The sequence below is a fragment of the Aplysia californica genome, unplaced genomic scaffold (assembly GCF_000002075.1).
Source record: "Aplysia californica isolate F4 #8 unplaced genomic scaffold, AplCal3.0 scaffold00014, whole genome shotgun sequence".
Taxonomy (NCBI): domain Eukaryota; kingdom Metazoa; phylum Mollusca; class Gastropoda; order Aplysiida; family Aplysiidae; genus Aplysia; species Aplysia californica.
The window spans coordinates 1817775-1840937 of NW_004797284.1; the positions used below are offsets into that span (position 1 = coordinate 1817775).

Genomic DNA, 23163 nt, shown 5'->3' on the forward strand with positions numbered 1-23163 from the left:
GAAGTAGGACCTACCAGTGGCACCTTCCACTAACTAGAGTAACCACCCACCCGAAAGAAGCAGAAGTAGACACCAATAATTAATAATAACCAACACAGAGAACTTGAACAGACAGATAGATCTTCTTATCCTGTGGTTGGGGCAACCGTGGGGGCACCACTGCATCTGACAATCAGCTCTCGCCCTTTCTGAGCTGAGTGTCATTTCATGTGGTGTGTGAGGGCAGAGAAGCTCGGCAGTGCCCACCCTCTCCAAGTTCTTCACCGTAGGCCGATGTCCACTATGTGGGTCGCCCCCCCATCGCATGCACTTGACCGTCGAGTGGCATTGGTAGCCTAGTGGTTAGGCTCTCGGACTCGCAACCGTAAGGTCGTGGGTTCAAATCCCGTCAGGGGCCCGACGTGTCCTTGCGGGAAAGGCACTTTACACAAATTTTCCTCACTTCACCCAGGTGGGAATGGGTACAACTACACTTCTATTGTGACAACAACAACAGCAGCAGCAGCAACAACAACAGCAGCAGCAGCAGCAGCAGCAGCAGCAGCAGCAGCAGCAGCAACAAGCAATCGTCTGCACAAAGACCACATCAACGTTACATTTTAATTAAATTTTTTTCAGCGGGAATAAATGAGAACCAATTCCGAGTGGTGACAGTTGAGCGTAATAATATGTTTTATTTTCTAATTGCAATATACTTCAGATAAAGTAAAAGAAATCTAGGTCAAGACGAGGCAGCATTAGCACTGGTCAGCTTGGGTGAGAGCGCCGTCATTGCTATCAGTATAGCCTCCTGCAACGGAATAAGACAAGAGATTAGGGGAAGATGATTAATCGTTTTAAATAAAGATAGTAATAATAATTACAACAGGAATAATAAAATGCTTCTCCAATCGACACTGTAAGGTAAGAGAGGCCAGAAAAAGTAACCTAAAAGTTTAAGTAAATGAAGTAGCTATTACACCACTGATATCTATTGGTGACTTTCCGTGATGCGGTCAGGAGTTGGTTCAGTACTTTCCCCGCTGACCACACGATCCTAACGGCATTTATAAGTATAAGGGTGATGACCTTTAAACTGCTCAATTTGTTTGGATAAAGAGGAGCACATAGCAGAAGAAGAAGAAGAAGAAGAAGAAGAAGAAGAAGAAGAAGAAGAAGAAGAAGAAAAAGAAGAAGAAGCAGAAGCAGAACCAGCCACCTCAGTCCTGATGGTGCGGCTGCCTTGTCGTGAACAAACGTTGACGTAGCGTTGGAAGATCTCGCTGGGGTCGTCTGTGCCGATGTTGCAGTCTGCCTCCACGCTGGCTTCCAGACCCTTCAGACCTCCAAACACAATGATGGCGTGCCTGGGAACTTTCATTGTTACTATCATCGACATCATCATCCTCAGTTTAGATTTAATAAGAGTTTAGTTTTAGTCAGGTTTTACCGGGCTCGCAACTGCATAAGGTCATATTATGAGCGCCAAGAGGTGGATGTCAACAGAAAAGTCCAAACGGGGAATCAGGCTTACTCTGCTCACCCCTCTAGCCTCAACAGCACAAAGTCTGCTTCGACTATCAAGGCACCCCGGAAACAGCAGTTCCCAAGAGAGTGACAAACATACAAAACAAATAGAGGAAAAAAATGACGATAGTCAAGATGAGGAAAGAAACATGACATTGATAAATCAGCCTATTTACAATTCTACTGTGCATAAAAACATGTTACTATCCCCCCCTTTGGGAATGGCCTAAAGACACTTCAGTCAGTGGCACTGCCCTGGGATGGGGGGGGGGGGTACTATCATTGACATCATCATCTTCAGTTTAGATTTAGTAAGATAGTAAGAGTCTTACGATACTTTCAACACAAATAGATCATCATACAAACGCCAAAGGTTAGTGGTGACACTAGAGAGTAAAAAAAACAAAGAAAAGAAGGAGAGCTGTGTATGATAGAATATGACAGATGTTTGATGGGAAAGAAGGAACAAACCACACCACAATGCCAGCCAGTCACCCACATTTCATCCTCAATATTCTCATGAATAACCTAATAGTGTTGATAGGGGTGTTAAGCACATACACTTGTGTCACTTACAAGCGACAACACACAAGGCTGAGACAACATATGAACAGATGTTTTAAACTAGTACAATCACCAAAATGCCAGTGTGTAGAGGCGGACCAAACTGTTGAACACATCCTTCAGCACAGCAAGACACACAGGGCCCTGAGACAGGAAACGTGGCCAACCCCACTGACGCTACAAGAGAAGCTATACGGGCCGCCAGATGAACTGAGCAGGACGGCCCAATTTATGACAGATACCGGACTTCAAGTGTGATGCGATCGAGAAGAAGAAGAAGAAGAAGACATACAGGCGTCCATGGGGTCTGTCTAAAGACAGAATGGCGACAAGAACACAGTGCTTATAATGTCTTATAGAGACGTGAAAGACACCAGCGCTAAGCTCACGACAGATACTAAAGATCTCTTCATTCAGCGAAACAAGAAAACAATCCAACACACACTGTTAAGTCAAGGGTCTCAAGCTGACGGCCCACCCGCCAACTGACGTTCGGAGGACGATATTTTGTAACCCCAGCTTACTACATGACATTATAGTTTAGTGTTCCTGCAGTCCGCGCAGTTTTCAAACACGCACCTTTTTGTCCATATATTGAGCTAGATTTTTCTAATCTTTTTCAATTATGGGGTAACAGATCTCAGAATCATAACTGTCTCCAGTGGTGAAAAACCATTCATGTCCAGAACGGCGATTAATAGATTGAGAAGATTACAACAGTTGCACTTTTCAAAAATACTCGAAACTTTTTCATCGGTGTGTGGAATATTTGCTGCGACCCAGGCTCACCCAGACTCTACCTCCAGTGGCCCCCCGGGTAGTTTGAGTTTGAGTCCCCTGCTGTACCGGTACATACAATAACGACATAACCTCGACCCAAGAACCACCCACCCCCATCAATATAATGATTGTTCCAAGGAAAGAACAGCGAAAGAATTACTTGAAGCTTGGTATCTGGGCATCGTTGACATCCTGACCCCTCTCGGAGGTGCCCACAGTGAGGTCATAGCCGCCCTGGTAGGGACAGGAAGTGAACACCTCGCTCAGACAGGACACGAGCCGCACCACGTAGCCCCAGTACGTGCCCGCCACTTCACGCGGCTCATTAGGGGACACAACTTCTCCACGCAGGTTCTTTTTGTCTGGGAGGGAAAAATACACACGAGAAAAACTTCATCAAGATGACAAACGTTGGATGTATTCACATACAGAAGCATATATATATAATACATACATATATATATATATATATATATATGTGTGTGTGTGTGTGTGTGTATGAGACATCGTGGTGAAATTAGGCTCTCGTCAAAATAATAAAATAGAAAACCAGCATTTTTCTGCCAGTTTGGCAATTTGTATTAAGTTTTAGTTTTTTGGACTCAACACCTTTTATCTCCATTTAAAAACACATTTCTGTGTATATTTTATTGAAAACCATTGAATAAATGGATACAAAAATGTACATTAACAGTTTCAAGAACACATTGATAAAAGTACAATTATTTAGTATGGAGGAAAAAAAAAAAACAAGACAGAGATTCAGAAACAACAGAAGGAAAGAAAAAAAGATAGAACTATCCAGTGGCCCCCCTCCGACCACACATAGAAACTTTTGTATAGATGATAAAAACCCCAAAACTTTTTACCCGTTTTCTGTTCCAGAAGTTTCACCGTGACCCTCTGACCTGGTGGCACATTCATGTTGAGGATCGCCTCCTGGGGAAGGGGACGGGGGGAAAAAAGGGGGCGCGGAGAAAAAGGGGGAAAAAATGGGGGAAAAGCTATAGGTTTAATAATAATAATAATAAATAGCATTTGTATAGCGCATATCCCTGCTCAACAGCAGGCTCTATGCGCTTTACACTAAATTAGATTTGTCTCAATAAACATAAACACATTCGAAATTGTTCGAGACAGCCACTCATTGTGGAAGAAAAAAGTGTTTGTCTTACAAGTTACGCAGTGTTATTATAATATATAGAAATACGAGTGGGTGGGCGGTACACAAATGTCAGCCTGTTAAAGGTGGAAAAAGTGAGCTCTGGCTATAAATAGGATGACAAACATTGATTTAGGGCATACACACCAGAAGATGACAGCAAATGACCAGTACAAATTCAGATAACTACATTAGAAAACCACATAAAATGACCAATACAAATTCAGATAACCACATTAACACAGGCAGTATTGCACATAGACGTAAGTCATTTCAGTTTGCATATAGACGTAAGTCATTTTTGGCGGCCTTTGAGATACATCTGTATGCAATATGCCCGTGATTAGAAGATCACAAGAAATGACTGGTACAAATTCAGGATAAATGAATCAAAACACCACAAGAAATGACCAACAAATTCAGGAAAAATGAATGAAAACACCACAAGAAATGACCGGTGGCCAGACCTTCTTCAATCCGATGTTGGCATAAGAACCAGCGTCCTTCTTGCCACTGACAGGTTTCTTCAAGGTCACGCCCTCACGGTACTCGCTGACGTCCGACTCTCTCAGGTGGTGCGGGATGTCCAGCGGGTTCAGCAGACCTGGACAAGGGACATAACTGATATTAATATTGATGATAATTGCATTTACTTAGTGTGTATTCCTGCTCTTCCGCGAGCTCTATGCACTTTACAACTACAGTTGAAGCTGTCTAAGACAGTCAATAATTTTTTGGGGAAAAAGGTGGCCATCATATACAATGTCATTGTAACATTCTTTCAATTCATCTTAACACAAAATAAAAATGAATTAACTTGGGCATATGCATGCATATGATCTGTAGAATAACGCAAACACATGAGAGCAGACCATCCTACTAACACAGCAAAATCAATGATGATATTCAAGATGGCATTTCATAAACTATGTTTTTAAATGAATTTTAAATTCTGCTTCTGACTTTGTATCCCCCAAATATATTGTTGGTTTTTTTAGTAAGAGTTTTACGGCACTTGCAACACAATACGGTCATATAAGTGCTGAAGATTAGAGGTATTACAAGAGAGTAGAGTAACAAAAATAAAAAAGAAGTCAGGACGAAGATGTTTGATAGGAAAGAAGGAGCAAACCACACCAGAGCACCCGCTAACCACCCACAGGTAATTTCTATAGCACCCACTGCTGTACAGTGCAGCTCTAGGCACTTTACAATGCTTGCAATGCATCTTAACACAAAATACAAATGAATGAACTCGAGCATATGCATGTATGTGATCTGGAGATTAATGTTAACACATGAGGAGATATTCATACTATCGCGGCACAATCCATGACGACATGCACAGCACATTCAGAACATTAGAGTACTATGAATAAGAAAGACTAACTATTGAGGTGGCATTTCATAGAGTATGTTTTTTAAATGAATTTTAAATTCTGCCTCTGACCTTGTATCCCTCAAATACCGTTATTGGTTTTTTTGTAAGAGTTTTACGGCACTTGCAACACAATAAGGTCATATAAATGCGGAAGATTAGAGGTGTTACAAGAGAGTAGAGTAACAAACATAAAAAAGAAGTCAGGAAGATAAATATTTGATAGGAAAGAAGGAGCAAACCACACCAGAGCACCCCCGTCAACCACCCACCTCAAATATTGCGGGAAATGCAAATAAGGACCAACATTGGGCGTACCTGCGTGGGCCAGATCCTGGTGGTAAGGGAAGAAACTCTTGCGCAGATACTGCGGGCACTCGAGATACTGCAGGATGTGAAACAGCTGTTTGTTGCCCTGGCCCGACTTCTTCAGTCCGCTGAAATCTGACGTCGTTTGGCTGCGGAAGTCCACAGATGAGTTACAACAACCCAGTCAACAAGGTTTACGTCAATTAGGAGACAGGCTTCCTATCAAGGTCAACATTCACCCCGACCCAATCTTTAGACTATGTTCAAACACTGTTTGTTATAGTAAGTGTTTTATGGCACTTGCAACACAATAAGGTCATATAAGTGCTGAAGATTAGAGGTGTTACAAGAGAGTAACAAACACAAAAAAGAAGGAGGGGAGATAAAGACGATAGACGTTTGATAGGAAAGAAGAAGCAAACCACACCAGAGCACCCGCCAACCACCTAGTCAGACACCGTGTCACCAAAAAAAAAAAATAAGCAATGTATATATACATAAACAGCCACACCCCCTACGTCACAGATCTTCCCAACATTGGGAGAGCCTAGCACCTGGAAGACCCAGTTGAAGAGCAGCAATCACAAAGGGCAGCAAATGACATGAGACTCCACAAATAAGAAATACTTAAGCCAAGAAAGAGGCTAGCCCGAGGCTCACACTCACATGTGAAAATGAAACTTTTAAATGCTCAAAATGTGGCAAACTCTTCTATGCCAGAATTGGTCTTATTGGTCACAGCAAAAGCCATAAATCATCTTTCTCCTTATTTCTTTTTAAATAAAAATTATCCTCCTCCGCAGATGCATTGGCCAACGTCAGACACTGGCAGACAAACTACAGTATAACACGGACAGGTCGAACACGGAAGACTTGAAATCACACATCTGTCAAACTGTGCCTGCGGTCCAGGTTTTTTTCTTCTTTATCTTTGTAAGATATCCCTCAAACTACCGAGGCCGGTCCCGACAAATTTGAGCTATCTGTGTTATACTATATGTGAGGCAGCGAGGTGGAATCAGGCTCTCGTCAAAATAATCAAAGTGAAGAAACTTGCATTTTTCCGCATGTTTGTGATTTTTTATTGAATTTTTGTTTTTTGGCTCAACACCTTTCATGCTCGTCAAAGAACTCATTTCTGTTTGAAATTTTCCGTTACCACGGACTCTGAAGGTAAGTAAATAACTAATCTTTGGCGGCCATTTTCTCACTAATTTTACCTTTGAAAACAGGTGACCCCCACCTCCTTCTTTCGCAAATATCTCGACTTGTATTCAAGATAAATGGATATTTTTTTCCATCTAAATAAAGACAAGTGAATAAACTTTAAGATGATACCAATAACTCTACATAGCCCTAAATTGACGAGAGCCTGATTCCACCACGCTGCCTCACATATTATCATTATGACATGATGTGTTTGAGGTGTATGCCTTTATGTTGCAAATATACCTTGGCAAGAGAAATTTCTAGTATAACAGCATTTTTAACTGAATTTTAGTCCACATTTCTATGTGGCAAAGTGACAGGCCGTACCTCGACTGATTCATCTCATCAAAGATGACGATCTCATCCACATTGAAGACAGCGGCTGCCCTGGCCACCTGCAACCACAAAGCAGAAGTCACAGGACATCAGTAATCACATCGAGTCGTGACAGAACTATGTTCTTTGTATCACTGTAATGCTCCCCGAGCCCTTTCCTAGTGGATATGCATTATAATTATATAAATACAATTTATTAGTGGTAGTAGTAGTAGTAGTATTTTTACTGTTACTATTATTACTGTTAATATCATTATTATTACTGTTACTATTATTATCATATTACAAGGGCATTCAGATCTTAACGAGAAGACATAATCAACCTCCCCCTCCCCCATCCTTCCCCCACAGGATACTTAACACATCTGTACAGCATGGTGAAGCTAAAGGAATACTCCACCAAGGAGACTGACCTGTCCAGCGAGGTAGGCCCTGAGCTCTGTGGACTGTGCGTTGTCTAAGATAGAGCCCGGCAGAGCGATGCTGACTGTATACAACCGCCCACATCTCTCTCTCATCTTCTTTTCCTCCTCCTCTTTCTTTATTTGCTGCTCCTTCTCTTGCCTCTGCTTCTTGTTTTTCTCCATTTGAGCTAGCAACTTCTCTTCTCTCCATTTCCGCTTGAAATCTTTACCTGCATTCAGACGCAGTTTTGAAAAATAATTATTTTGTTTACTGATATTAAGAAAATATACAGCATTCTATTTTTTTTACCTTTTAGCAAAAGAGCCACACATTGACCCTAAAATTCCCATTTAGTGCCAAAAAAGAAGAAAAAGTAAGACAAGTGAACTGAAACAGCAAAGACAGAATATAAAACAGAGCACCCAATGCCAGCCACATCTCCTCATCAACTGCATATTCTACTTTGCATTCATTCACACATACATGCACACAAACATGAACACACACATACATGCACACGTACATACACAGACACACAAACATACATGATACCATACACACAAAAGGCAATCAACTCTGGCACCCTACACAAGAGCCATGATGAACCTGAACCCTTTTTTCAGTTCTCAACATGCAGCATAGAAAAAACAAATGAAAGTCAATGTTTTTCGCTCTTATCTCCTTCCTTTTTCTGTAAAAGACTTTCAGTTTCAGTTTGCTTCCAGAAAATGTTTTAAGGCTCTCACAACCGCATAAAATGATAATAGTCTTTCACAATAAGAGACACCATAAGAGAAGATGGACATGTTACTTACGTTCTTTATTGGAAAACTTCTTTGCTTTTAGCTGGGAAAAAAAATACAGAAAAAAAACCCATCTTAGGACACAAATACAATCAAAATGATGTACAGCTCTACAACAAACAACATCCTGGCTTATTCTTCATGATTTTTTACACGTAGGTGTTGTTAACCTCCGGTAAAAGTATACAAAATGGGACGCCGAGCAGAGAGTAGAAAAATGGGATAATGTGAGAAAAATTAAGCCTATAATATGTGAAAAATCAGATGACGTACCCACTACTTGTGTGTGCTCATTCAAGACTCACTCATGCTGGCCTCAAAACCTTTCTTTTTCTTCATTCTCATCTGCCTTTGTCAAAAAGTGCAAAATTCACAAGTAAAAGGGCGTCATTGCAAAGAAAATAATTGTAATCTGCAATCTTCTAGCTTCAGATTGAAACATTTTATTCATATAATTTACCGGATTCCGGTAATAACTTCAATAGTGACAAATTACAAATATATAGTAATAATTTACGCATCTTGGCTAAGCTATGGCTAAAGGCCACTAAGGCTAAGGCTGAAGGCCAAGGGCTAGGGGGATGGTTAAGGTTTATGGATAGAGGAAGGGTAAGCGGGAGGACTTCCGTAACGAGCGACCACTATGAGACAAAGTAGAATAGAGGGCTACGGGTAGGGGTAGAAGTAGGGTTAGGATTAACCTTGATTAGGGTTAAGGTTTGTAAAGGTCTCTTCTTTATTGCATAGATGTAGTATTTGTTGGGGTGGTCGCTCGTTACGGCAGTCCTACCAGGTAAGCCTTGCCTTAAAGTTTACCCTCTTCCTGACCTTAATTAAATAAGCCTTTATTACACGAATACAACAAAGGTAAATAAAACATCAAATCAATCTATGTCCGAGAAACTGAAAGATTGCTATTTAGTACGGAAGTGGCTATTCTCACCCGGGGTGAGAATAAAAATACGATCTACCTCTCACCCCGGGTGAGACTTGCCAGCGTCTAGTAGGCTATTCTCACCCGGTGTGAAACAAGACCTGTTTTTCCTCATTTTGGAATACATACTGTCTATCGGTGTGGATGATCAAATTGATAAAAGCCAAGAAAAAATTACATTATAACAACAAAAGTAAGCTAATTTGATCGTCTTCAAAGATGCTATGGCTATTTCACTTTTCAAATCGAGCCGAACTACGCGGGTCGCCATTTTGTTTTGCCCGGAAGTTCTCGCAAGATCTACTCCCCCCCCCTCTCTCTCTCTGTCCCTTTCTGAATACTGTCTATCGGTGTGGACGATCAAATTGATCAAAACAAAGTTTTAAAATGATGTTAAAAAACAAAACTAATCTAAATTAATTTGGTTCTCTACAAAAATGCTACGGCTATTTAACTTTCCGAATCGAGCCGAACTACGCGGGTCTCCATTTTGTTTTGCGCGGAAGTTCTCGCGCTACTCCTCTCTTTCTCTCTCTCCACTGCCCACAGACAAAATTGCACGCTTTTAGTTTCAGGCAGGCTAACACTAACAGTAGTAATAGATTTAGAACGTTTGTTCACAGCACAGAATTCTATAATTCTCTTATCACAGTGTAGAATTCTGTGGTTCAGGGTGAACGTTTCACTGGTTGGCCTAGGCTATAACGGCGAACGCCCACCGGGTGAGAATAGCCAAAAGTAAAAGACTTGCCTGCTCTATTCTCACCCTGGGTGAGAATAATAGAGGTGTTGTCTTTCTCAGGTTGTAACTGTACTCTTTGACTTTACTTTAAGCTTGAGAGTAATCATCCTAGAGACTACAACTAGATCTAGATCTAGATCTAGAATCTAAACACTAACACTAGAACAGAATCTAGTCCTAGATCTAGTAGAGGCCATCCATCCCCCCATCCATCATATACCTCGTCCACAGACACCGGGGTCCTTTTGTATGAAAGTTCGTCGTCATTCTTAGAAGTGGTGTTTCCTTTCTTGTTCTTGACGCTATGTTGTTCACTTGATACTGTCAAAGACATTCTGGAAAATAGGGTAGAAGTTGTGGTGAGAACGAAACACAAAAACAACAGTCAGTTTGAGTCAAGTTAGCCACACATCCAGTGCCACACCTGGTTTCGATTTCACAATCCAAAACCTCACAGTTCTGTGGCAGTAATAGCATTATAAAATATAATAATGGTAGGTGTTGAAAGTCTGAGATAGTTATGAGCCACATTATTTTTGTCCACCATAGGTCAGATGGTGAAAAGAAAGCAATTATTATTTGGAACACCTACTGTAGGTCTCAATACTTCAACAAACAAAATTTCTTTTCGATCTATTTTCTTATGTAGTTCTTTTTTGGAATTTTGTGTTGCTTTCAATTAAAATTCTGCTCGAATAGCTCAAAATTGTGAAATTGAAAGCTGTGACAAAAATTGGTGTATGCATTTGCTTTTTCTGGTGCCTTCTTCTTTTGTTTGGTGTCGTTGCACTTGGGTTTTTTATGTGTTTTTTTTTAATAGTTTGTCTCAATTATCTTTGCATAATGATCGGAAAGACTGTGACTAATATGCCTATTGCTGGTTCTAAGATCTTTTATCTGACTCCTTTGCTCTGGAGAAATTCTAGATGATTCTTGTAATGGGAAAATGTGGAAATACAGGAGCTTTCTTAAATTGTTATTGTTGTTGCTGCTGTTGCTAATTAAACAAACAAATAAACCATCCGCAAACATAAAAACGTCTCAGAACAATATAAAACCATAATATTAGACGGACGTGTTATAATGATGTTATTATTTTTACATAAATAGGTAATGAATAGATCACGGGGGAGGGGGTTAAATATTTAAGTGAAAACGTCAATGTATGAAAATCATCCTGTCAATTTTAAAGAAAACCAGAGATCATACTTTCTGTGGTCAAGATTTGCAATAGTTTCTTAAATTATGCGTTTTCATCGTGGACAAACGGTATTTCCAACATTATGCGTGTGAATATCGTTTATATTTTTCCGTATCATCTGAGTAATTGTTCGCTGAATAAGACTTCCTGTATACAGAATTGTTCACTATACCACATTGGCAGGCCAATGTACTTTGTAAGGTGGTCGCAATTTTTTCAAAGAACAACAAAAAAATATTACTCATGCCATTTTAGTTTTTGAAAATTTTGGAAATTATTTTTTATTCTGTAATTGATAGGCCTACTCTACTGGTAGCCAAAATTGGCCCCGTGTTTATCACACGATCGTTGGTTGGTTGCAGTCACATATTTGTACCTGGTATTGATGGGCGACGTTTTCTTGAGAATAGAGTGAACGACCATACTTTCATACACAATAAATTTCTCTACCGACCTTACAAAAAATATTACGATAACAAAAATATGCAAGGAAGGCGATTGCTACTGTACACAAACGTCAGATAGAGTATTAAGGAGAAGCCAATTGTCACAGATTATCAACAAGTAATTTCCGTTTCTCATTTATTATCCTTTGTTGTGTACCAAATTTGATCGTGTGATGTTATTTTGATTTGTTAGAAACGCTAGGCCTAGATCTACATGAACAGCGGAACTGAACTGTCGCACTTACTTGCAAGAGTTCAGTTTCAGTTCTAGTTTTATTCTTTTTTCATTGAGTTCATCTCTTACATTGTTCATTAAATCTAATCCAATCCAATCGAATTTATTAACTTGCATCTTTGTCTTGTTCTCTGATGAAGACCAGAGGTCACCAAACATCACTCAGCCAGTGAGTTGAGTGAGTTGTTGTTACTGCTGTGCTGTAGTCTCTGTAGTTAGTGTAGCAGCAGTGGAACACCTACTCTGGGCCGAAGCCAAATGTGGCCTGCAACTACTGCGAAGTTGTTTGGTCTAGTCCATTACCATGCTCTTGTCATGCGCGAGAAAAACTTGAATTTGATGTTGTATGTGCCTGCAAGACTAAATTTTTATTTTTGGTTTCAGGTTCTCAAAACCTGAGCAAGAGGTGAGGTGGGAGTGATGGCTTCGTCAAGTTCAGATGGTCAGGAGAGTAATGGTGCTCTGATAGACATTACTGTCAAGACCTTAGATGGACAGAACAGAACGTTTAATGTTCCTGAGAAGGTGAATGAATCATTTTTTTACATAGATTCATTTATTGCTGTAATTACTGTTGGCTACAGTTCACAAGATTTTTTTTAACGTTTGCCCAATTTATTTTCAATGAACATTTTAACCCTTAAGATTCTGGTCCCTGATAAATGTTTGCCCGATAAGCGCAGTCCCGCGCGGCGCTCCACAGCTGGTCCCTGATCAGTCGTCGTCCCGCGCGGGCAACACATTTTGTTTACGGCGGGGTCTGCATCTGTGTGCTAAAATGTGTGTGCGTCAATCTGCTTGTGCCTGAGTGTCCATCTCAAACTTACTGCATTGTTTTGCAACGCGAGGCGTTGGTAGAGATAACAGCGTCGGTTGAGACGTTCATCCAATGAAATATGAGCATTTTGACCCAGTTAGACACTTGAGGGACTCAAAAGGATATTCAGGACATAGGACTTTCATCTTTCAATGCAAACACCTTTCCTCACTTTTCAAACGATCTAATTCTTACACCAAACGTTGTTTCCTGATGTAAATAATCATATTTGGTGGTTTTTTAACCATTGTCCTACCAGAGGGAGACATTTGAGAGCAACTGAATAAAAAAAATATTCGGAAATTATCCCATTTTTTTCCCCTTTAGAACGATAGCTGATAAGCAGCTGTTCGCAAGTTCATTCATAATAGGTGTGAAATCTGGAAAAGTTATTCGATTTGGTGTAACTTCCAATCTAAGCGTCTCTGATCTACCGACGAGGGGATAATGCGATTATTCGTGTGATCGTAACACTTGTTCATTGATCGTATCAGTTTGCTATAAAAGATGAGGTGTTTCCCTGACCTGCCACGGCACGCTCGCGTGACCAGTGCCTGACCCCGGCGCCCCGCGGCACAAGCCCGCAGGCGACGTAAGTGGGTCATCGATCGATAAGAGCCCTCTTCCGGTTAACTCCGCAGGACTAGAGTTAAAACCATGATTTGTATTCTCTAAGTGTCACATATATTGTCTGATGTACTCTTAATTGTGTACTTGTACTAAACAACCATCTAATTTTTAAGTGCAGTTGAACTTCAATGTCGTGCAGGGCTTTACTCTCCTGGTTCATTATGCTAGAGCACACATGTCATATATATATGAGCAATTGCCAAAACGTGAGACTCTCTTGAGACTCAGTGGTGCAAAAAAAATTTTCTTACCAATTTGACTCTCTTTTCTGTCAGTCACAGATTGACATTTAGTGCTCATATTCCTAGAGTATCAGAGCAAGGAGATGTACGGTTTTGGAGATATGGGTCTATTGGTTTGGCAACTACTGTATTTCTTGTATGTAACAGTGATGACAAAAACAGATAAGCAGCAAGGCAAATTATAGACTTAAAATTCCATTTGTTTAGTAAACAAAGACTTTGTACACTATGAACTCCATTCATAATGGTAATATGAATGGCAAGCTTTGTAACAATGACGCAGTGCACAGAACATGTCATCATTGTTATGTACAAGAAAGGATACACATTGGACATTATCATTGACAACACATCACAATAGTGAAAGGCTGTACAAATACAGTTATCAAAGCCTCAGTACCAGAAAAACACATGTGTAAAACAATTTTTTAACTAATATGAGGCAAAAGCACAAAATCAATGGAGCTGACTTGTACATAACAGTGATGACAAACATGACTTGTACATAACAATGATGACACAATGTACAGGAAAAGACAAAAGTCTTGCCTCCAGAGATAAAAGCGCACTTTAAGAATTTTAAAAAAACCCAGGAGAGGTTTCTTTTGCTTTGAAACAGATACCAAGTCATATCAAAGACAGTGGACGATCACAATTATGTGGCTAATTATGACAAACAGTACTCGTACATAACAGTGATGACAAAACATACTGGGAAAAGGTAAAATCATGCCTACAAAGAACAAATTTGCACTAAGAGATACACAGATCAATAAAGGCGTATTTTGCTTCTAAATGAGTCTTGCATGTATGAAATATATGTTGAAAACTTATTGATATTAGCAATTATGAAAAATATTACTTGTACATAACAATGATGACACAATGACACAATGTATTGGAAAAAGGTATATCATACCAACAAAGAACAAATGTGTATTTTTGAGTTAGACAGATAAACAAGGACATGTTTGTTTATTTGTTTGAGTAAAGAGAGCACACATTACTTAAAAAATGTTTGCTCTTAGGACAATGTAATTTCTTGTACATTAGTCAGTCTTGTACGGCTGCATGACGACACCCCAAACGTCATCACTGAGCACAAAAGCTAAATCTATAACCACAGAAATGATCCATCTCTCGAAGTTTGTTCACACATCACACTCTTGTTCCAGGAATCCAGTGTAAACACCGCAATTTCACTAAAATATTCAACAGAGTAGCCTAAAAACACGCAAAACAGCCCAGTACGTCACATTCAACGCAAAATTCTTGTGCGTCACCAGACGCTGAAGGCAATGACTACTTTCGTTTTTCTGTTTCCCCCGTTGCTTCCGTTGTTCTGGGGACGCGGGTAAGGGGAAGTCACTCAAGAAAACAATTATATCCGGGCACTTTTGATGACCCGTTCAAAACAAAAGTGGGCGAAATTCGGACTTCCGGTACGTCGCAAATTGACGACAATAACGGCGAATGTTAAACAGCCGACCAAAATCGTAGATCTAGGAACCCGATGTTCCTTTCGCGCATCGCGGCTTTTGAAGTATTGAATGAACGACGATAGGCAAAGAGATTTAACCAGCTACGGTGATTCTACTGAAAAATAATGGTGTTTTCTGAAACACCTAGTCCGTGACGACACGACAGACGCACAAGTAATCCGAATTGTTCGTCTATTTGCAAACAAATAAACCGATTTCTTGAGCAAGTTAATCTTTCCCAATGACAAATAACATAGGATCAAAGCACACGTAAAAAAAACACACCCAAATATACTAAATTTTGGACATTCTTGGAAGTTTGCATTGGTGTGCTCAAAATGACACTCCAGGAATCACTAAAAAACAAACATTTTTGGCACAAAATTTACAAACTCAAGATTGTAAAGCTGACAAGGGGTCTGAAACTGCTAATGCAGGTTCTACATCCTATATTTGACGTGTGTATACGTTTTGGAGGAATAAATACTAATGCATCACATTTTATGCACACTAATGTGAGATGTGTGTGTTTTTCCCCACATTTTGGCAATGGCTCATATATATATATGGGTTGGGACATTTAATGTTACAGGTTCTAATTGAATTGTTGTGAGAGTGATGAATATCTGTCTCTTTTGTCCCCAAGCTCTTTCGCCTCCTTTCTATCTTGATATATTCCTAAGTCTGCTACACACACACATACATACATCCCTCTATCTGTTTTGGTTTTTTTTCTTAATGTTTGTGAATGATGTTCCAATTTGTATTCTCGTGTATGAGAAAAGAAGCAACACTTTTGTAACACCTCAAGTCGCTGGTGTTGATTGTTGTTTTCATTTTCCTCTTTTCAGTTGACTGTCCGACAGTTCAAAGAGAAAATTAGTGGCTCCATTGTAAGTGATAAAACTGTGACTTTTGGTTTAATATGCCATGCGCTCCTCCAAGTGAACCTAGCAATGCCAATCAAGTCGCTGCAGTTGAATTTAGATAAAGACTTCGGGTCTTATTTTTGGATGATGCGTGAATTTAGATCTCTCACTTACTAAGTTACTGTCTGAAACTTTTTCTGCACTATATCTTGATCCACTTTTTCTGCACTATATCTTGATCACTTAGTGAACCCACTTTTTATTTTTATGCTGTTTTTAGTGATTTAAATAAGATTTTGTATAGATAAATTCAGGATAAAATTAAAATGTTGCAATGTTTTATGATATATTATATTATTGATGGGACAGTGTTCTGTAGAATGGGGGGGGGGGTTGTATAATTGAAAGGTTACGTTTGAAGTTTCTGATTCTTAACTTTGAAGGAGAAATTGTCGGGAGTTAGTGACAGTTTACTTTTTCACTATCAATATAGTTTATCGTCTTTTCCAATGAGCCAAATGTACAATGAACTGTGTGTATACAGTGAGTCTATCCGACTATACAGGAAATTTCTGCAGACACCCAGAGACTGATCTTTCAAGGGCGTGTTATGCAAGATGAAAAGCCATTGACAGACTATGGTAAGTCATCTTCTTCAAATGTTTTTCTTTACTTCGCAGTGAGAAAGTATATAAAGGTTAGGTATGTTGTTGTTTTTTAAATAATGTGGGCTAATGTATGTTGTCTTGTTAATGTTTTGTCAGTATTGAAGGAAGGTATCTCTCAGTCCACCAACACATCTTTTTTTTTTCTCTTATTTTCTGTTGCTTTTGCAGCCCGGGTATCGTAAGTTGTTGAGCTCTGCACTCGAGTGTTCAGGCCACATTTCTTAGCAGGTGTCCAAACTTTACTGCGGTAAGTTTGTGATCATGGTAGTCTTTGCCTGCCCTTTAGGTCTCAAGTATGATGACTTAGGGTGTGGATTAGTACAGTTTTTTTTGGGGGGGGGGAGTTTGTTGGGGGTTTTTTGTTGTTGTTTTTTTTGTGTTTTTTTATAGATGGGGGGGGGGGTGTTAATTTGTATAAAACTATCCTGAATGTTCTGATTTCTTTGATTCAGAGCCTGTAGGTAGATTGAAACCAAGATCTTTTGGTGAGAAAAGTCTCATTTATCGGCCCTGAAATCTAGAACTCCTTACCCCTGGATCTCAGAGAAATAACAAATCCTTGAACATGTTTTAGTGGTTGCTCAAGACACATTTGTTTAATTCTTACTTCTAGTGTGTTAGTCAGTGCTGATATGTTTTGTTTTTGCTGCTGTTCTTACGTGGGTGTAATTAATCTATGATTGCAATGGTTCTTCTTTATATGGTTGAACTGGTATAATTTTCTTGTTACTATGAAAATATTCTATACTGTGTGAATGAATTATTATTTTTCGATGATCATGTGATTGATATAAAGCGCTCAGAGCTTTTACTCGTATGGTATAGAGCGCTATGTAAATGTAATTTTTTATTATTATTGTTATTATTATTATTATTTTTTATATGTCAGCGTGGGGGTTGGCGGGTGCTCTGGTGTGGCTTTCTCCATCTTTCCTAACAAACTTTTATAGTCTTTATCTCTCCTCCTTTTCTTTGTGTGTTACTGTTTGGTAACACCTCTAACCTTCAGCACTTGTATGACCTATTTTTCTTGCAACATCAATAATTTATGATCCTAGTGCCGTAAGACTCTAACTAAAACTGACCATACATGTGTGTCAACTCCGTCCTTAAAGAGTTATTTCTTAGGCTAATGTTTGCTGCTGTGTGCTGTCCCCGCAGACATCCACGGGAAAGTGATCCATCTGGTGCAGAGAGCCCCGCCCTCCTCACTCTCCGGCGCCGGCACGTCCGGCCCCAGCCCCGACAGACCCCCCAGGGCCCCCAGACCCGGTGGACATGTGAGTAGAGTTGGGTCAGGTCGGGCTCGCTAAATCAGCATCCGCGAGAAACGAACGGTTCGCTGGTTCTACTCACAAACGAGCGGACGGGTAACAAGCCGTCCGTTTGTGAAGAGTAGTTCGCTATTCTCTACACATCGGACAGAGGCAACAGTTCGTTGACGGAGAGTCTCCATGCATTCGAGCGAGCGGACGGACGGACGGGGAGCGACTCCTTCCATTGCTTACTACTTACTACCCCCCCCCCCCCAAAAAAAAAATCGCCCTCCTGCCCCACATTGTAGCTAGGCGTCCATGGTGGAATATCTCTTCCCCCCCACCCCCCCCCCCCAAAAAAAAAGCCTTTGGGAAAGGTCCGTCCGCTCGCCCCAACTCTACATGTGAGACACTTGTGAAGGGTGCTGACAAAATGAGTTACTTCTCAGATTCAAGACCTATGGAAATAGATACGTCAAGCTTATAAGTGAAGTTTATACAATTTATAGGTATGAAATAATATAGCAATGCCAATCGTCCGCTGCGCCTTGTGCCGGAAATCGGCCTCCGCGCGAGGGGTATTTTTTGGGCCGCTCGGAATCAGAAGTGACTCTCTTCTAAGTTTAGTTACGGGAAAACTCCTGGACGAAAATAAATGAAACTCGGCAACCAACCAGAGGAAAGGTTAAACTAACGACATGCCAGCGTACAATCCCGAACGATTACTAGAACCGGAGATATTGCCGTGTTTGTGCGAATTTCCTCTGCGGTTCGAAAACTAAGCGGAGCTGCGGGTTGATCGCCGACCACACAAGCGCCCCACATGTCTTCTTTATTGCTGTAAAATTTCAGATCTCTGCGTTTAGTAGATTTTCCGTACCAACTTAAAATGACCACCCATCCATTGATAAAACCCTAGATCTAGAAACTTGATAGCGCATTCCAAACGCGAGGTGCCGGCACGCAAGAGGCGCGTGATCGCTAGGCGGCATGTGATTGGCTGCCTTTAACCAAATGGGTCACCGATGACTACATCGCGGGTTTTCCCGATAGCGCTTTACTGAGTTTTAGAAGGGGTGATCGCGTCGCGGTAAAAACGATGTCACGCAATTCAACAAATTTCACGCAAATATCAGTCTTTAAGATCCAAAGTAATGAAGACATCGAAAAAGTGATAGCAGAACTAGATTCGGCACTAAAAATCACATGGAGATGCCAAGTTTAATTCATATGCTCCAATTCATAACTGACTTATGAACAGTTTTTCCTCAAAATACATCAAAACATGTCCCACATTTTGGCGATTTTTTCCTATATGAAGGTCCTCCAACATTTTGCAAACAAAAATCCCAATAACTTTTTTATTTATCAATGGATTTTTAATTTTTAAAAACCACAGTTCTTAGAATTTACTGTATTTTCATTTAAGTCCATTTTTAAGCAATTTGGATGAAAATTTAATTTTTCATTGTCATTGCTAAATAATAACAGGCTTATTATACTTACAGAATATGGCATCAATAGAAAATCTGCAAATTTGACCCTGTTGTCAATTTTTGGCCAGTATCTCCATTTGTGGATTGCGAGAAGTGTCTGATTTTGTCAGCACGTCTATCATTTGGGTTTTGTTGACGATTCTGTTGCTTTTGATACTGCAGACGTTTCAAGTACTGCGATAAAACCAGAGCTCTTCAATTTTTTTTTCTCCATTAGTCCATCAGAAAACCCTGATCACATCTATGTAGTGTGTGAAGAATTATAAACTATGGTTTTAGAACACTGTGTTTGAATTGTTACACATAATGACGGAACCCATACAAGGGCACCTGAAATTTATAGGTGACAGAATTTAGACAGGTGGTTGCACAGAGCCATTAGTAAGTTTTTGCTTCTTTTTTTTTCTCTTTGTCTGTTCATCTTGTTTTTCTTTACCATGAATGAATTGAATAACCATTCACTGGCATCCGTGGTGTAGCAGTAAGGAGCTTTGCTGTGGCACACAGGAGACATGAGTTTGATTTCCAATTTTGTAGGTCTTGTAATACTGCCGTGCCAAGGCTGACCGACGTATCTGCAAAAATTATCGTTTAAATGGATGCCTATACCCATTCTGCGTCTTGTGTCAAAGGCAGAAAGACGTATCTGCACTACAAATAGGAGATTTCACTGTGGCAAACAGACGTAACTGAAGGGCCATGCCCATATTCCCAAAGGCAGCGCGACGTAACTCAGAATCATAAAAAGTTCAGATACATCGCTCTGCCTTTGCACGGCAGAATAGAACAGTGTTTAAAAAATACTTCTTCCTCTACTCATCGTCATTTTTGCCATTCCCCTTCCAGCGCTTAGAGTACTATGTATGTATGGGTGGTTGGCGGGTGCTCTGGTGTGATATGCTCCAACTTTCCTTCTGTCTGACATCTATGGTCTTCACCTCTCCTTCTTTTCTTTGTACATGTGTACCACACTCTAGTGACACCTCGAATCTTTGCCACTTATATGACCTAAGTGTGTAGAAAGTGCTGTAAAGCTCTTACTACAAAAACTTTTGTAAAAATGTTGTCGCTGTCTACTACTTTTCAGGAGTGGGCGGTTGGCGGGTGCTCTGGTGTGGTTTTCTCCTTCTTTCCGATCAAACGTCTATCGTCTTTATCTCCCCCTCCTTTTTTGTGTTTGTTACTCTCTTGTAACACCTCTAACCTTTGGCACTGATATGACCTTATTGTGTTGCAAGTGCTGTAAAAGACTTACTAAATCTAAAAAAAAGCTCTTACTACAAAAACTTTTTTTAAATGTTGTCGCTGGCTACATTTCAGGACGGCAACATGCTGGACGTGCAGATCCATGTGGGCCGAGTCCAGGGAAACCCCAGCACTCGCGGCGCCCGAGGTCGCATCCGACAGGCCGAATTCAACCTGGGGCTCATCAACGATGCCCTTGACCTTCTAGAAGTAAGTCTGGTCTAATAACATTTTTTCTGGAAACGCTATTTTGCTACTAAGAAGTTTGATTCTTTGTTGAACGAGTGTGTGGGTGGTTGGAGGGCACCACTGGTAGCTCCTGCTTTTTTGTCGGTGGCCAAGTGGTTAGGCTCTCAGACTCGCAACTGTACCCGGCTATCGACAGTGAAAGATCTTGACAGTTTGATAGTGTTTGAGCGCGTGAAATCCGCAGCTTGCACTGTATGCTTCCTTGGAAGCTGAGAGTGTTCTCAGAGGGTCTGCTGGGGTAATCATAGTTGTAAAGCGCATAGAGCTTGAGCATGGATATGTGCTATATAAATGCAATTATTATTATTATTATTTTGCTTCTTTTCTTTCCCTCTGTTGTTTGTGTCTGTCGGTCTTGTTATTCCCTGCACTATATGACCGATATTGTGCTGATGCGATTGTCTTTTGTGAGATTACCGGGTATATATAATATGTATTTGAAAGGATTGTTGTATGTTGAATGGGCCAGTATGAGTGAAATGTGTAAGCTTTAAAAACATTTTTGTTCAAATTCAAATTTTATCTTGTTGTGAAACGCCTGAAGCCACCAGGGAGTGGGCTCTATAGGGGTGCACTTTATTTTTATCCTGTGAATTGAAATTGATCGCATCTATGTAGCGCTTTTCCATCCTGTGATTGCTCCATGCATTTTACGACAAAGAGACAAACAAACAAATGGGTCATTCCGTGAAAAATGAAAGTGCTGCAACACATGTAGCGTTGACCTGATGAAAAAAGTTGGAAGCTGTGAAGGGGCCATTCCTTATTTTTTAACTCAGTTGGTATCATGCTTGACTATGGAGCAGCTGCCCCTGGTTCGAATCCCAGACTGGGCTTTCTTAACCTCGGGTCGTTATGTGGAGTTTTGAAGGCTCTCAACCCATTTGGCTTGAATCTATCAGATATGGATATTTAATGCGGAGGTCCCACTTCTTATCGTCATAAAGTGGCAGCTGTGAAGCTGACATGGACAATCATGGTTCTTCGTTCATTTCTCTGTTTAGATGACTGTCAAAAGTCCCACATGATTCTGGTGTCTCCTCGTCACCCATCTGATAAGGTTTTTCAAATACGTTTAGTAGTGGGTGGTTGCCGGGTGTTCTAATGTGGTTTGCTCCTTCTTTCCTTTTAGTTATCTATTGTCCTTATCTCTTCTTCTTCTTTTTTTTTTTTTGTATGTTGCTCTCTTGCTACACCTTTTTAATCTTCAACACTTATATGACCTAATTATGTTGCAAGTCTGTGTGTGTATATGCGTGTATGTGTGTACATAGTGAAACACCAAACCAATGTGCCAGGATCTGGACAATAAAGATGTATCTCATCTTATCTGATCTTATCTTATCTGATCTTATCTTATCTTATCTAAACTTACAAAAAACCAAACTAAGTGTGGTAAAACCCTCACTAGAACTTAAACAACAATGTCGTAAATGTTCCCCCCCCCCCCCCCCCAGGAGCGCACCAGCATCACGGTCAACGACTGCCCTCCCCCTGACCAGTCAGAGACAGCGGCCGGAGAAGGCAGACAGCAGGATGAAGAGATGGACACAAGCTCCTCAGCTCAGCCGCCGGAAGACGCCGAGGGTTCCTCGCGACGGGAGTCGCAGGCCCCACCAGAGGGCTCGGAACCTCCGGGGGCAGAATCTCCCACGTGAGTTGTTGCAGGCTAGCATTCTTATGTGTTGGGGGGGGGTAGCCCTCCTAGTGTCGATGGTCGTAAGTTTTGTTATGTTGTTATTGGGATCAGTTTAATCGGTCGTAATTTGAGTCACTATTTCAGTTAATTTATCCTAGGTTTTTTTATGTTGTCAAACATTTTGAACACTTCCTATTTACATTTTACTGTTTGAAGTGTCTAGGTTTATGGCCTTTGCTTGCATTCTTACGTGGGTTTTTTTAACCTTCTTAGTGAGGCTGAAGGGTTCGAACCCAAATGGCCGCTGGATCGGAAAAGTAAAGTAAAGGAGCCTTCTTAGTGGCGACGGTCTTAAGTTTTGTTCTGTCGTGTTGCGATCGATTTAATTGGTCATATGATTTGAGTTGCTATTTTGGTTTATCCTGCTTTTATTTTAATCTTCAAACATTTCATCTCCTTCACAGATGAGCTCTACTTCCTATTTACATTCTATTTTAGGAAGATGTATTGGTTTTTGGTTTGCTTGCTTGCTTTGCCCGTTCTCAAGCGAGCTCCAACTCA

At 40.5% G+C, this 23163-nt stretch overlaps 2 protein-coding genes across 2 annotated transcripts in view; one reads left to right on the forward strand and one right to left on the reverse strand.

The window, feature by feature from the left end:
• Positions 1-648: 648 nt before the first annotated feature.
• On the reverse strand, positions 649-10592 carry LOC101850053 (putative methyltransferase C9orf114). The gene is made up of 10 exons (XM_005090243.1): positions 10349-10592; positions 8465-8495; positions 7658-7878; positions 7236-7303; positions 5709-5848; positions 4480-4616; positions 3720-3789; positions 3011-3212; positions 1199-1346; positions 649-790 (listed from the first exon to the last, which is right to left on the reverse strand). The coding sequence occupies exons 1-10, from the start codon at positions 10460-10462 to the stop codon at positions 722-724; spliced, it is 1200 nt and encodes a 399-aa protein (XP_005090300.1). The 5' UTR covers positions 10463-10592; the 3' UTR covers positions 649-721.
• A 1099-nt stretch (positions 10593-11691) lies between these two features.
• The window catches only part of LOC101855538 (large proline-rich protein BAG6), a gene marked incomplete in the record, with an annotated part of 36550 nt that continues 25078 nt past the window's right edge, over positions 11692-23163 (forward strand). The window contains 7 exon segments of the mRNA XM_035970914.1: positions 11692-11893; positions 12395-12535; positions 16032-16073; positions 16615-16690; positions 17879-17997; positions 20790-20924; positions 22421-22617. Of these exon segments, the coding sequence (XP_035826807.1) occupies positions 12431-12535; positions 16032-16073; positions 16615-16690; positions 17879-17997; positions 20790-20924; positions 22421-22617 (674 nt within the window).